The 16,350-nt window shown below is 34.5% G+C and overlaps 1 protein-coding gene across 1 annotated transcript; it reads right to left on the minus strand.

Moving 5' to 3' along the window:
* Positions 1–1,426: 1,426 nt before the first annotated feature.
* Positions 1,427–15,897, minus strand: LOC147388940 (cyclic nucleotide-gated ion channel 1-like). Its single transcript, XM_086419692.1, has 5 exons — positions 15,687–15,897; positions 15,568–15,611; positions 14,260–14,407; positions 14,029–14,162; positions 1,427–1,699 (listed from the first exon to the last, which is right to left on the minus strand). Exons 2-5 carry the CDS (start codon positions 15,601–15,603, stop codon positions 1,427–1,429), a joined length of 591 nt encoding a protein of 196 aa, XP_086275818.1. The 5' UTR covers positions 15,604–15,611; positions 15,687–15,897.
* Positions 15,898–16,350: the final 453 nt, after the last annotated feature.

The raw sequence follows: 16,350 nt of genomic DNA on the forward strand, positions 1-16,350 counted from the left end.
ATGTATCACTATCGCAAGTAGGACTAAGTACTAAATAAGAAGCAATGATATTTGTTGAAAACCCATACTCATGTGCATGGATTTTATTAGCCATGATAGAAGTAACAACATGATAAGAGTTTGTAGTTATGGCCGAAGTTTATTTCAAGAACAAAAACCAACAAAATGTACCGATCGAAGAAAACAAACATCAAAAACAAAAAAAATCTCATAATCTAAGAAAGGGATTAACATTAAAAAGGTTGATTCAGTGAAAATGGCATGAGTATTTCAACCATAATCACAAACCCATGCAAAAACTCTCACTAAAGCTTCATTGAATGTTTCTTTCTTCCAACTTAGCATGCTAGTTAAAGTTGTTTAAGACTTAAATCAAAATAAAATACTAGTTTTGAATCTCGGGAATAAATCATTTGCAACCACTAGCCTAACAATGTGTCATTTCACATATTGAAAACACGTGCATTGATAGAAGATCTAGCTCTAGATAGAGTTGGAAGGCAAAATAGGACTAATGTTGTTGAGCTGACCCCAAATAGTTGGGAATTGGGAGATGATGGTAACATATACATATTTACAAAATCTCTCTATCAATAGAGTTGCAAGTAGAAACAAGCTTTATGTTGCTGACCACGAATAGATGAGGGATGAATGATAGATGATGACGATGATGGAAATGTTCAAAAAAACATCTAAACGATCTGAATTTCACAAAACATGAAGAAAATGTGAAATTAAGTCTACAATAAAAAATAAAAATAAAAATTTTGAATTCGAACTTGAAATCCTTACCTTTGTTGGTAGAATTTCATCCAATCGATCTGGAGCTCCTGAAGATAAACAAGAAGCTCATGTTTCTCTCGAAGACTCCAAATTTTTTTTACAGGGAGAGAGAGATTTTCGTTGTTCCCTTCGTTTCTCATAGGAGATCAGACTGAGATATCATGACAAAGATGAGTCAAGAGAGGGAAAATGAAAGAGAAAGAGAAATCAAAAGAGATTGAGACGAAGAATGAGAGAGATCGAGACGGAGAATGAGAGACAGATCAAAGGAGATCAAGACAATAATAAGATCAGGAGAGAAACAATGAGAAAAATCGAAGGAGATCGACAGAAGCAGAGAATGTAAAAAAGAGAGGAGATTGAGAGAGAGAGATGAATATAGAGAGTTTGGTTATGTTGTTTTCTCTTTACTTATAAATAAAAACCTAAAAATATTCGATGGCTTTGGCCCATCAAATCCTATCAAAAAATTTTGACAGATAAGAGCCGCTGCATCCTGTTGTCGAATTTAATAAGTTTTCACGTAGTGCAAGTCTCAATCTGGATGCTTATATACTTACATTTCACCCAATTTGCACAAAATCACAGGTAGGGAAACGTATTGGATGAAGCAATGCTGAAGAAGGTAATTGCACAATAAACGCTAAACAAAACATATAATAGAGGCAGAAGCACTCACTCTCATGAGTAGAACCAAAAAAAGATGGCGCTTAATGTCCCTCCTGAGGTCATGGGAAATGATAGAAATCAGAATTTGTTCATCAATCCCTCCGATTTTTTCGCAGTTGTATTGTTGATATCGCCTGATACGCTCCTTCAGATCCCTAGGGAGTAAATGATGAGACATCCACCATTCTATATCTTGGTGTTTTACTCTCATCTCATCTGATTTAATGCTTCTGATCATGAGATAATTCTGTAATAGCACAAGGAACTACATTTAGCTTATTAAATCTAGAATAAAGCCCTTTCTCAACCATCGTCCAAGAGAATGTATATAATAAAATTTTAGAATGATCAGGATGAATTTTTGGTCCTGAAAATCTCCACAGTGGGCCTATTGAATAAGTAGTCCAGACTATGAACATGTTCCTAACATACATAGTCATCAAGTTGGGGTTCGAGCAAAAATCGGCAAAGGGAAATTTGAGAAAATATAAAGAAAAAACAAATTGGGATAGGGTTAGGGTTGTGTAATTGTTCTTACAAAGTGGAGTTCTCATATTATATCATCAAATCTCATATTAAACTACAATAATAAACGGCCAAATCCCATATTGCTATTATCCATACATCTACAAAACGTAACCATGGGTCCACAACACATTCAAACTTTGTATTGTTCAAAATATTAAAGGAAATTACAATCACACATCCAAGTTAGGATTCATCAATCGGTCAAAATCATCAACTTTATATTGTTTTTTTTTTTTTTTGACGGTGTGGGGGGGAGCTGGACTTGAACCCACAACCTCAAAACTAGGTGCCTTATTTTTACCAATTGAAGGACATGTCCAAACTTGCTTTGTTGTTGTTGTTGTTGTTGTTGTCGTATGATTCTAGGGAATTCATTTTCTTCGAAACATAAATTCTTTAGAAAAATGGTCATGGGAAAATGAATTCTGCTTTTAATTTTTGGTGGTGATGTTAGATTAAATGCTAGTATAATGTACTTCATGTTCCCAACTTACTATTTGGATGGAACATTCAAGAAACAAATCACATTGTTGGTGGCTCCAAAAATTGAAGTGTCAACTTAAATGTACCTGAAGTGCTAAAAAATGAGGTAAAAACAGAGAGAATTAAAAAAAAAAAAAAAACCTACTCATGAATGAACAGAGGTCAGTACAGCAGTACTAAGACTATTCAATAAGTGGATATAGCCAGATAAGTACTAATCAATGTGGAATCCAAATTTCTTGAAAGGTTTATGAGACAAAACCAATAAAACCACCAAAAATATCATGCTTAGCTTAAGCATAAGTAGAGAGAAATGAAATGATTGATCTTCTGTGCAGCTTAATATCCTCTTTTAATCAACTACTCGTGGATACAATCTTAGACGGATTTGTTATCTACTGTATTTTGATATAGTTCTCTTCTTATTACAAAACTAGATACACTTGAATGAAGACAAAACACAAAATCTGAAAAGTGGTTCAGTTATGATTGGAACTAATCCTGCGTGATGCTTATAAAATCTGAAAAGCGGTTCAGTTATAACTCCTAGTACTCACGAATTTCAAGACATCCGCCAATAATATCATAACCAAGTGATACCCTATGGAAGCATGAACAATTGTGACAATAGAATCATTTACTACCACTAACCATCAAGAACTTTCTCTCACCACCAACATATGCCTTTCCTTCCATGTTAGCTATACCAAAGTGTTTTTGAAGCTTAATAAGTGTCGTTCTCATAACCAAGAGCTATTCCAATAATTCAATTTTCCTTTGGGTTCCATTAATGAAAAAATCATTGATAAAAAACTTTAATAAAAAATAGTAGAAACATAGTGTAGACACCCCATTTTTGCATCCGCCTGATTAATCAACTCGTCAACCCAATCGCAATGATTCCCAATGATGGATGTGTATTCCATTGCTTTATTTTGTTACCAGATGTGTTTCAGAAATCCGGATGAGGTATCTCGAATTAACAAAACCTTAGAAACCACGCTACGTCAGGAAAATACGACTCTAAAAACATAGAAATCATCATCTTGCAGACCCCAAAAGAAGCTTTACGATAAAAATCACTAAAAATGACCAAATTACCAAAATACCCCTAATCTCAAAACAACCCTAGAGCCTACGTTACGCTTAGGAAAACCCATTCAAACACATAAAATAATAAATCGAAACCAAATAAATCATTTCGCCAATTTTAACAGAATTCGACAAAATTACGAAAATGCCCCTCATAAAGTTCACGACTATTTCACACAAAAAATTTCATAAATAACACAAACCAATATTTTCATTGAATTCCTTACGAAAAATTGATTCTAAAACATCCTAGAACATTAAAAACCGACTTAAAACGTGAAAAGTCCTCTCCGGGGGTAAAACGATAATTTCACAATTTTCATAATTAAAAATTTCGAAATTAATAAATAAAATATTAAATAATTAAAGTGAAACATTGATGAAATTAATTTAAAATTTTGAATTAAAAAAATCGATCAATCGGGCTTTCAAGTAAAATTGTTGAGGGTTCGTGGGATATTTCTTTAAGGACCCCTCCATTTGGGGGTCCAAAGAATTAAAGATATTTTAGAGGGGGGTCTTCCAAAAATTTAAAGCCAATCAAGCAAGACTAAAGTCAATATATTAAAGTCAATCAAGTGAGACTAAAGTCAATTAAGCAAGACTGAAGTCAAAATATTAAAAGTCAATAAGTTAAGACTAAAGTCAAAATATTAAAAGTCAATCAAATAAGACCAAAAGTCAAAATCATAATAGAATTCTAATTAAATAATAACTCTATCTAATAGAGTTCTAACTAAAAAATAATTCTACCTAAAACAATTCTAATTAAAACACAATTCTACCTAAAACAATTCTAACTAAAACACAACTCTAATTAAAAGAACTCTAATTAAATACTAACTCTATCCAAATCAACCCTAAAAAATCTATAAATAGAGGTGCTCACATCCTATTTTCGTATCAAATGATAAATCCTAAGAGAAGTAGGTCTAAAAATTCCCCTAGCCTCCCATAAACCCTAGTTTTGGAGTCTCAACTCCTTACCTAACATCCTTTCTTCGATTTTAGCCTAAAAAAACACCTAAAAACCCTTCAAGAACACCCCAAAATTCATTAACAAACTCGAAGAATTCAGATCCAAGAAAGAAGAGATACCTTACCTCGGAGATCGAAAATCAAATACGGAGAAAGAACGAAGCAAGAAGTACGGTACGAGGAGCAATTTTTGTCGGATCTAAGGGAACAAAGTCTTTGCTATCGGAAATGTATAACTTCTTATTTTTTATTTTATTATTATCTAGGTTTTTTTTAGCAATGTAACTTATTTGAGAAGTTAGTAGAGACCGGCTTTGGCCGGGCGGGGTTGGTGCCTAACACCTTCCAACCCCGTAACATGATCCCCGAATTCAGTTTTTTCTGTTCTAGATTAGTCATTTATCTGTTTAGAGTCATTGATCGATTCCTAGACCGTAATAACTAGGTGGCGACTCCCAAACCTCAAGGGTCAAAAGCGGATCCGCACACCCCGCGGATCGAGGGCGCTTTTAGTGGCGACTCCACTGGGGACTATTGAGGATCAAACTTGAAAAACCCCAATTATGAGAGCCTTGCCAACATGACCTAGTTTTTTTTTTATTATTTAGTTGGTTTTATTTTATTTATTTTTTCTGTTTATTTATTTTTTTGACTTGATTTTAGATGATTTTGGGTATTGTATTTTTTTTTTCCAATTAAGGATCACTTTTTGATGACTCATAAATAATGAAAGATTCAAATTGACATATGAAAATGATGGAATGATGAAAGTTGGGACAGTAACATTCAAACGTTTTTACAAAACATTTTAGTGAGAATTAAGTCTGGGAACCTATTAATAAAATGTAGATCTCATCGAGTAAATTAATTTAGAACTTGAGTTCACTCAATTTCGTTATCGGAAGCCTTAGATATCATCGATGCAAGTTCAATCTGTAAATCTAGAATTGTTGCTGAATGAAAGTTGGGACAACAATGTTAAAATAATTTTACAGAATATTCTAGTAAGAATTAAGTCTGAGAACCTTTTAATAAAACGTAGATCTCATCGAGTAGATTAATTTAGAACCTGAGTTCACTCAATTTCATTACAGGAGCCTTAGATATCATCGATGTAAGTTCAATCTGTAAATCTGGAATTATTTCTGAATGAAGGTTGGGATAGCAATATTAAAACGTTTTCACAGAATATTCTAGTGAGAATTAAGTCTGGGAACCTATTAATAAAACATATATCTCATCGATTAGATTAATTTAGAACTTGAGTTCACTCAATTTCGTTATCGGAAGCCTTAGATATTATCGATGCAAGTTCAATCTGTAAATCTGAAATTGTTGCTGAATGAAGGTTGGGATAGCAATGTTAAAACGTTTTTACAGAATATTCTAGTGAGAATTAAGTCTGGGAACCTCTTAATAAACGTAGATCTCATCGAGTAGATTAATTTAGAACCTGAGTTCACTAAATTTCGTTATCGAAGGCCTTAGATATCGTCGATGCAAGTTCAATCTGTAAATCTAGAATTGTTTCTGAATGAAGGTTGGGACAACAATGTTAAAACGTTTTTACAGAAAATTCTAGTGAGAACTAAGTCTGGGCACCTATTAATAAAATGTAGATCTCATCGAGTAGATTAATTTAGAACCTGAGTTCACTCGATTTCGTTATCGGGAGCCTTAGATATCATCGATACAACTTCGGATTGTATTTTCCTAATTCACAGAAAATCTGAATTTATCTAATGTTAGCACAATTAATGTTCCTGAGAGTGAGCTCATCTCAACTATTGTCATTCTATCATCAATGTAACATCTATTGGAATCTCGATTTATTTTGGATCACCCAAAAGTAACCATTGATTGGACCATAGACAACAAATTTGTGGGCCTTTTTAATGTTGGATCAGATTAATTATTATTTGTGTTATATGCCCATATAATGTGCCATGATCTCTATAGATATATTTGTGATGTGTTTGCTTTCATCTTAATTTCGATGTGATGGGTTTTGTATTATTTTCTTGATCAATATTCATTTGATATCCATATGTGATGACATAATCTGGCCCATGGGCCCATGTGTTTGAAAAAGGCCTCGGGTACACCCCACCCTGTTTTGCACACTTACACGTCCTATATAGCCAACGTGGCACTAGTGCGTGGCCCGATCTCTTCGGAGATGCGACGTCATTCATGAAAACCACAACTCCAGTCACGTACCTTAGGGTATATCAAACTGGGACATCAATATCGTCTGATCAAGTGATTCTGAGAGATGTATTGATGCACCCAAGCTGAAGCGACCTGAGCCTTTTACCTATTGTGAACCACACAGTCACATGTCCCGATTGCCAACGTAGTACTAGTACGTGGTCGGTCCCCTCGTGGGATGCCAAACCATTTATGAAAGCTACAACTCTTGACTCGTACCCGTAGGTGTAAAAGATAATCTAAGTATATCAATTGCACTTCTTGGTCAAAATCAGTGCCTAAGCAAGATCTTGCCCCGCTGTACCCTACTGTACGAGGGGGATAGACTACGTCTATTCTAGACGAGAGGTATTTAAGTGGGCCTTTGCTCAGCATTGTGCGTCACCTCTCAACTGGAGATCAAACTGGCTGTTTTTGGCTTCAGAGAAGTGAGTTGAGGTTTTAAATTATCACCTATACGGTATATCAAACCAAGTCACCACTTATCGAAAGGTATATAGGTGTGCTTGGGCAAGGGTGGCCAGATAAAAATGCATTGCACGTAGTAAGCTTAGAGTCTAGAAACCTTTCCTGTAGGTCACGACTCGAACTTATCGTGGGTGTTCCCGGGTTGTTTATTGAATGGAACCTTTGGATTGATGAATGTATGTGAATGATGAATGATGAGATCAGAGTGTATGATTGTCCCCAAGGATCAAAAATGTTATTTTTGAAAATTAAAATGGGTGCACCAACCCAATAAAAAATCCATTTTAAACTTGACCCAGTCCATCTCGATCCAACGATCATTATGGGCCGAGCCATTTGAATCAAAATGAAATTCAAACTTTTTTCTGATTCGGATTTTAAACCTATTTTAAAAGAAGAAAAATATTTTCCAAAAGAGAAATGCTTTTCAAAAGTAAAATATTTTCCGGAAGAATAAGATTTTCCAAAAGGAAATGCTTTCCCAAAAAGTTTTCTAAAAAAAAGAAAAGGAAGAAAAATATTTTTCAAAAAAAATGGTTTACAAAAAATCTATTTTTGCATGAAAAATTATTGAAATATGTTTGTGGAAGTTGTTATTCAATGAAAACATTATTTGTCAATATTTTTCAAGAGTGCAATAAAATTATTTTTCTGAATAATCATTACATTAATGAATTGTTTAATGGATTGGTGCACAGAATTCAATAAAATCTCAGGGTTCGTTTAAAATGTTATCAAGGGGGTAATCCTGGAATTGATTAAATTCACCTTCAATGAGGTTTAAGGGTTATCATTATATCTAAGCTCAATCGTCCATCGTCTAGCTAGGGTTGTAAATCCGGTCAGTTAGAGTAAACGTCAATATCAAGTCAACAGTGAGAAATGACCTCAAAATTTCTCAACATTGCCCAGTTGTTCTTTGAAGATCACAGTGCCTCAGTCATGCCGGTTGTAAGCAATGTCTCAGTCTTCAGTCCTAATCAAGCCCGGTGTGGGTAGTTGTCTTGAGTTTTCATGAGTCATTTGGGTTAGCTCGAGTCCTTTTTTTCAGCAAGGTCATATCTTCTTTAAATTGAGTCTACTCTTTTCCTGTTGAGTCGAGTTAGTTTATCGAGTTTATAGAGGTGTCTGTCATCCCTTCTGAATTTAATTGAATAAAGAAAATTTTTGAATACCTCGAGCGCATTAACGAATTAACTAATAACTGGCTTCAAGGAGAAATTCCTCTAAAGGAACCCCCTCTTGAATGAGAAGATAAATGTCTTGCTCGAGGAACTAAAGGTCATTGACCTTGGAACAAAAATAATTCTCAAGAAATTCAAATTGGAACTAACTTATCCCCAAAGGAGTACAAAGAGATGATGAATTTATTCAGAAAATTCAAAAGACTTGCTTACATGGTCCTATGAGGATATGTCGGTTAAATTTGGAGTGTTGTTCAACATGAAATATATACCCATCCTATGAGAACACCACATATACAAACCAGAATTGACTGACATAGTCATATGAGGGATTATAAGATGTATCAGTGTTGGAATTTTAAAATCGATGGAATGGTTGAAGCAGCTAGTAAAAATCTCAAGACAATCATCGTGAAAATGTGTCAATCACACATCACACCGGGATTGGCCAGAGAAGTTACCATTCACATTATGGACATATTACACTTCAATACAGTCTCCTACTAGAATCACTCTAGTATGATATGGAAGCAATCTTACCGGTTAAAAGGGAAAATCTTGTATCTCAAGGTCTTGATGGAAGTTAATTGTTATAAACAGATTGAGTCTGTCAATGGAGAGGAGTTACTCGCATGTTTGACAAGAAAGTCAAAAGTTCATCACTTATAAGTCAAGAATCTAAGCATCAGACTACCCAAAAAATTTTTAAGTACTCTTTCTCGATCATAGAAAGTTTGATTGGAGAGATTCAATCATCAAGGAAATATTATCTGAAAAAACTGTTAGACTTCAAGATCATGATGGAATCAAATTACCAGAGTCAACCAACCTTGACCGGATCAAACGGTACTACATTTAAGGAGGCCATCTCTGGCTGAATCAATTTTCCTGCACCCAGTTCATTATCTCCTTTCTCAGTCCTTTGCAGCCTTTTCAAAAAAAAAATGATGCCTTTTTCTTTCTCAGCCCGATTACCTGACCTAGGGGAGGGAAAATTCGAACTACGTTTTGGTCTGATCCCAAAATTCTAGGTACGTAAGCAACCTGAGAAATTACTTCAGGCCCGACCACATCAAAATAAAAAAATAAATAAAAATAGATTCCCCGACAAAGAAAAAATCTAAAAAGAAAAAAATTCAAAAGAAAAAAATTGTCAAAGTGGGGAAGAAAATTCAAGGAAAAAGAAAATAATTTAAAAGGAAATGCCACACAAGGGGCATTTGGGTTTTTGAGCCTCAAGATTCCTTTCTTTTTATACCCAGTCCTAAGCTTACCCATGAAAGTCCTCCTAAGTACCGTGCGAAAAGTCAAGGAAGATAGCAAAGCATGATCAAACAGCAACTCCAGAAGTTCAGACATGAAGAAAAAAAAAGAGCCTGCTAGGTTAAAAACCCAAAAGGGCAACTTAGGCAAAAATTAAGGCAAGCTTGCGAGGTTAAAAATATGAAAGGATGACCTTCGCAACAATCAAAGCAGGAAAAAAAGAAAAAATTGTAAGCTCGCTAGATCGAAAATCTAAAAAGGCGATCTAGGCAAAAGCTAGAGCATGCTCGCTAGATTGAAAACCTGAATAGGCAATCTAGGCAAAACTTAGAGCTATCAAAAAATAAAAGAAAATCTTCCTTTAGTTGAGAAGCTGAAAAGGTAGCCCGTGCCGAAATATCAGAAGTCCGAATGATCAAGTTTCAATATCCAGTTTGAACCAAATATAGACTTAGTGGATACTAGTATCTTGTCTATGATTGATCTGAAGAGTTTCATGTCCCTAAGCAAACCGACGGGGAGAAAGAACAAATTCTATGATGAATTTCAGAAAGAAATATTTTGTTCCAATTTCTTTGAGCCTGACTCAAAATCTTCAATATAAAAAGTCAAAATTAAAAGTTAAACCTTTATTGCACTTGCGGTAATCAAGGATTTCAAACTTTCATAACAAGGGCACTTCCTTTTTCTAAAGAGTACAGTTTCCCCCTTACACTAGGGGCATGTATTTTCAAATTATGTTCAATTATCCCCAGTGCAATGTTCTTTGTCAAACTAGGGGCATTTTTGTTCTTATGCCTGGTCAATTTCAACCCCAAAGGATAAGGTTAACTTTGAATTAAAGGTTACCCTCTTGATAGTAATTTTGAAAACTCCTAAGATTCAAAGAAAGTTAAAATGTTTACCGGACCTTCGTAAACTCCAAATTTTTATTAAAAAAAAAAAAATCAAATGCAAGGTTAATCCCCCGTTTGTTCCCTCAATGCTTAGTTCATTATTCTTGCACCCTGAGCAGGTAGAATAGAACTTCCTAAAAAGGAAAAAAATTAGTTCATTACTCTTTCACTCCGAGTAGGTAGAGTAGAACTTCCCAAAAGAATTAGTTCATTACTCTTTCACCCTGGGCAGGTAGAGTAGGACTCCTAAAAAATTAGTTCATTACTCTTTCACTCCGAGTAGGTAGAGTAGAACTTCCCAAAAAAATTAGTTCATTACTCTTTCACCCTGGGCAGGTAGAGTAGGACCTCTAAAAAGCTTAGTTCATTACTCTTTCACTCCGAGTAGGTAGAGTAGAACTTCCAAAAAAAAAAATATAGTTCATTACTCTTTCACTCTAGGTAGGTAGAGTAGAACTTCCCAAAAAAAAATTTAGTTCATTACTCTTTCACTCTGAGTAGGTAGAGTAGAACTTTCCAAAAAAAAAAAAATTAGTTCATTACTCTTTCACCCTGGGCAGGTAGAGTAGGACTTCTAAAAAATTAGTTCATTACTCTTTCACTCCGAGTAGGTAGAGTAGAACTTCCCAAAAAGTTAGTTCATTACTCTTTCAACCTGGGCAAGTAGAGTAGGACTTCTAAAAAGCTTAGTTCATTACTCTTTCACTCCGAGTAGGTAGAGTAGAACTTCAAAAAAAAAAAAATAGTTCATTACTCTTTTACTCCGAGTAGATAGAGTAGAACTTCCCAAAAAATATTTAATGCATTACTCTTTCACTCTGAGTAGGTAGAATAAGACTCTCAAAAAAATAAATTCATTACTTTTTCACCTAGAGTAGGTAGAGTAGGACATTTAAACTTTTTCCCAACTTTTGCTCAGATTTGTCTTAAATATCATTCAAATTTTTTCGAGTTTTGTTTTACTCAGATTTTACTCAATTTCACACAGTGCACACACTTGCACATTTGTTCTTTTAGTCAGGGAGAATTCTCTAAAATTCAAGGATTTGACACTATCAGTGAGAGCTCATGCTCAAGGACCTGACAACCTTTTAGTTCTGGGAGAGCTTTACCCTCAAGGATCCGAACACCCTAACGAATTACTAAATCAGGTTGCAAAATGAACTGTCACTAGTTTTGGCATTCAGATATCGCACTATCTACCAAAATAGATTTGCTATCTAGTTTGCTTCAACCCTCTGTCAAAGAGGGACATTTGTAGACATCCCATTTTTGCATCCGCCTGATTAATCAACTCGTCAACTCGATCGCAATGATTCCCAATGATAGATGTGTATTCCATTGCTTTATTTTGTTACCGGATGTGTTTCAGAAATTCGGATGAGGTATCTCGAATTGACAAAACCTTAGAAACCACGCTACGCTAGGAAAATACGACTCTAAAAACATAGAAATCATCATCTTGCAGACCCCAAAAGAAGCTTTACGATAAAAATCACTAAAAATGACCAAATTACCAAAATACCCCTAACCTCAAAACAACCCTAGAGCCTACGTTACGCTTAGGAAAACCCATTCAAACACATAAAATAATAAATCGAAACCAAATAAATCATTTCGCCAATTTTAAAAGAATTCGACAAAATTACGAAAATGCCCCTCATAAAGTTCACGACTATTTCACACAAAAAATTTCATAAATAACACAAACCAATATTTCCATTGAATTTCTTACGAAAAATTGATTCTAAAACATCCTAGAACATTAAAAGCGACTTAAAACGTGAAAAGTCATCTCCGGGGGTAAAACGGTAATTTTACAATTTTCATAATTAAAATTTTCGAAATTAATAAATAAAACATTAAATAATTAAAGTGAAACATTGATGAAATTAATTTAAAATTTTAAATTAAAAAAATCGATCAATCGGGCTTTCAAGTAAAATTGTTGAGGGTTCGTGGGATATTTCTTTAAGGACCCCTCCATTTGGGGGTCCAAAGAATTAAAGATATTTTAGAGGGGGGTCTTCCAAAAATTTAAAGCCAATCAAGCAAGACTAAAGTCAATATATTAAAGTCAATCAAGTAAGACTAAAGTCAAAATATTAAAAGTCAATCAAATAAGACTAAAAGTCAAAATCATAATAAAATTCTAATTAAATAATAACTCTATCTAATAGAGTTCTAACTAAAAAATAATTTCAGATAAAACAATTCTAATTAAAACACAATTCTACCTAAAACAATTTAACTAAAATACAACTCTAATTAAAAGAACTCTAATTAAATACTAACTCTATCCAAATCAACCCTAAAAAATCTATAAATAGAGGTGCTCACACCCTATTTTCGTATCAAATCATAAATCCTAAGAGAAGTAGGTCTAAAAGCCCCCCTAGCCTCCCATAAACCCTAGTTTTGGAGCCCCAATTCCTTACCTAACATCCCTTCTTCAATTTTAGCCTAAAAAACACCTAAAAGCCCTTCAAGAACACCCCAAAATTCATTAACAAACTCGAAGAATTCAGATCCAAGAAAGAAGAGATACCTTACCTCGGAGATCGGAAATTAAATCTGGAGACAGAACGAAGCAAGAAGTACGGTACGAGGAGCAATTTTTGTCGGATCTGAGGGAACAAAGTCTTTGCTATCGGAAAGGTATAACTTCTTAATTTTTATTTTATTATTATCTAGGTTTTTTTTAGCAATGTAACTTATTTGGGAAGTTAGTAGAGACCGACTTTGGCCGGGCGGGGTTTGTGCCTAACACCTTCTAACCCCGTAACATGATCCCCGAATTCAGCTTTTTCTGTTCTAGATTAGTCCTTTATCTGTTTAGAGTCATTGATCGGTTCCTAGATCGTAATAACTAGGTGGCGACTCCCAAACCTCAAGGGTCAAAAGCGGATCCGCGCACCCCGCGGATCGATGGCGCTTTCACATAGGAAACATACTTGTACGTTCACGACAAATTTCTTAAAACTGATCTAGAGAAAATTAGGGTCAAATTCTCAAAATTTGCACATCACGATGGATTTTTCTGAGTATGTCCTTTTTTTCTATGATGTTCAAGAAAAGACATCACAATGTGTTTATTTTCTAATCAAATTGTGCCACGTAGACACCATTCCTATTTGTAGGAACGGGAAACCAATTTCTTTCCTCGTAAATTTCCAACTCCAGCGACCTCACATTAAAAGCTATCATGTAAAAATAGTTCCATACCCCTCTTGAGGTCACTCTAGTATGACTCCTTCAACTATGGTCTACTATGAGAGATTAAAATTAAGAATAATGCTCAAGGGACCTCAGACTAGTTTAGGACTGAGTTGTTTTAGCTGAAACACTTATTTCAGGCCTTGAAGTGAAATCTAATCAATAAAGATTATTTAGGAAACAAATTATAGAACTTGAACACAAAAGCAACTTAAATGATATTTGAATCAAAATATGTGAGGGTTATCCTAGCATACCACTGAAACCAGGCAACGTTTGCTCTTGGGATCTAGACCGCGATACACAACACCAATATCTAACTCAGTGATTAGGATTGCCAATGTTGCAGATATGTTGTTTTCACTTTCGTGGGCACTCTGCCAACCCAAGACTGCAAGATAAGAAGTAGTTATAATTATGGATGTCTAACAAAGAATCATTACGAGTGATAGCAGAATAACTCATTTCTCAACAACTTGACAATTTACCTATTGTGAACACTTGTGGTGGTCTTGACAGAATACAATGTTTATAGTTGAGTTTTCCATACCCCCCAGTCTTAGGGTCGCAAGCTAATTGTTGATCAGTCGTTACAAGATTCAAAAGCTCATCAAAAGAGCTGCCCAAAGACATAATCTGAGACCAACAAAATAAAATAAAAATATGAGTGTGTCATAGATTAACTTTACAAAAACTTATAACTAAATCCACAATCTCAGTAACTCTCCAAATTTAAGATTTCTCCTATTTATAGAAATGATTAGTGATTCGATGATTATGAATGAATAATTTCTCAATATGAACCATGCCTTCATTGTTCGGAGATGCCACCACATTTTTGTGAATTTACCTCTTGGAAGCAAACACAAAACATGCTCATCGGACAAAATCATGTGGCGGCATCTCTATAGTACAGAATCGACAATCATATATGAATAAAACAAGTTATAATTGAAATTTATAAGTCTCCAAGATTCTAAATCAAAGGCTGATAACCATAACACATTATTATTTACTAGTAGTACCATATCATAAGCAAAGAAACACCAATCCTCTACATAAGCAAAATAAAGGGCTAGAGACTCCCCTAAACCTGAAGCTAAACAATAGTAGTAGTAAACTAACCATAACTACTGTACTTAAAACTAATTTATTGCGATATTTATGAGTCTACTAGGGTTTTGATCCTATCAATACCCACGTTGCCATAAAAAAAATAAAAGCAAGCTTTGCTATATCCTGTTCATGCCAAATGAAGATATCTTCAACCTTTCATTTGTTGGAAATAAGACTGATTTCTATCAATATTTCCATGCAAATCCTCTTCCATAACTGCTCCATAGAACAATATTGGGAGATTAATCAAAAGGCACAAAAGAACAAAATACAAGTAAACATTTAGATAAAACAGAAGTTAAAAGAGGAGAAAATAAAAATGAGTACTCAAATAAAACCTTCAAAGTTTCATGATGTCATTTCCACAGTCTCACATCAAACTCATCAAAATCTCCAAAGAATTACTTTTTTCCTACAAAATGGAGTCTCTTTGACACCTCCTCAAACGAATCTCTGAAATCAAAACTTTCAAATCGAATGTAACCAAAGGAGAACTACCATATTTCAACTATAACTTGATCATAACCTATTTACCTAAGATTTGGTGCTTTAATGGCAAGTTTCGACAAAAAGATAAGATTTAATGGAGGATTATAGGGTTTCTTATATTCTTTTTTATTCAGAGATTAAAAAAGAAGATTTTTTAGTAGAATTGAGGTATGAGAAACAGAGAAACTCACTGATTTCTGTCCAAGATCCTTCAACTCATGATCCATCGATTTTTCTGCAAAACAACTGAATCAGAACAATGGAGCTTTGAGTTCGTTCTTCAGAGAGAGAGAGATTTAGAGGGTAATACCTTATCTTCAATAAACTGAAAGCTCTAGTAACCCTAGATCTCATCTTCACTCCATCATTTTCAGTGTTGAAAGATCTAGAGATCAGATATAGAGAGATCAATTGGATATAGATAGAGATGTGATCGAGGGAGACAAACAGAGAGAGAGAGAGAGAGAGAGAGCGAGCTTCTCACGAACTGGAGAGAGGGAAAAAATTGCAGATCAGAGAGAGAGAGAGAGAGAGAGAGAGAGAGATAAAAAACACAAATTTATCTAAATTTCGTAGGTCCGTAGCCGTCAAATTTGAGTTGCTAAAATTTTTCCCTATTTTTGTTTATACGAAATTAAACGATGGTATTGTAGTTATATTTTGTATTCAAACTATGATATATTAATATTGGCAATTCTTTTACATAAATGGTGTGTAGACACCCCAATTTGCACGAACCCGTAGGAAAATTCAAATTTTTTCGAATTGATTCCAACTAAGAACTCAAGCCTATCACAGACCCGCATTGCCACTTGGCATTATTTTCATGCATACATGCATACATGCATCATGTCACATAGTTTGTATGGTCAACCTTGTCCCTAATCCAAGTCCATCGCCCATTCACCGCTCCATCACCCATACCATAACCAAGCCTAATTCCTAACCCTATCTAAGTCCAAGACAAGGTCTAT

Source organism: Akebia trifoliata, chromosome 12 (genome assembly GCF_017979445.1).
Source record: "Akebia trifoliata isolate Shusen 1 chromosome 12, ASM1797944v1, whole genome shotgun sequence".
Lineage (NCBI taxonomy): Eukaryota > Viridiplantae > Streptophyta > Magnoliopsida > Ranunculales > Lardizabalaceae > Akebia > Akebia trifoliata.

Coding starts and splice junctions, on each gene's coding strand:
- LOC147388940 (XM_086419692.1), bottom strand. CDS start 15,603: ATGGATCATGAGTTGAAGGATCTTGGACAGAAATCA. Junction 14,408..15,567: donor AGGATCTTGGACAGAAATCA/GTGAGTTTCTCT, acceptor TGTTGGTCTCAG/ATTATGTCTTTGGGCAGCTC. Junction 1,700..14,028: donor AACGTTGCCTGGTTTCAGTG/GTATGCTAGGAT, acceptor GTGCTATTACAG/AATTATCTCATGATCAGAAG.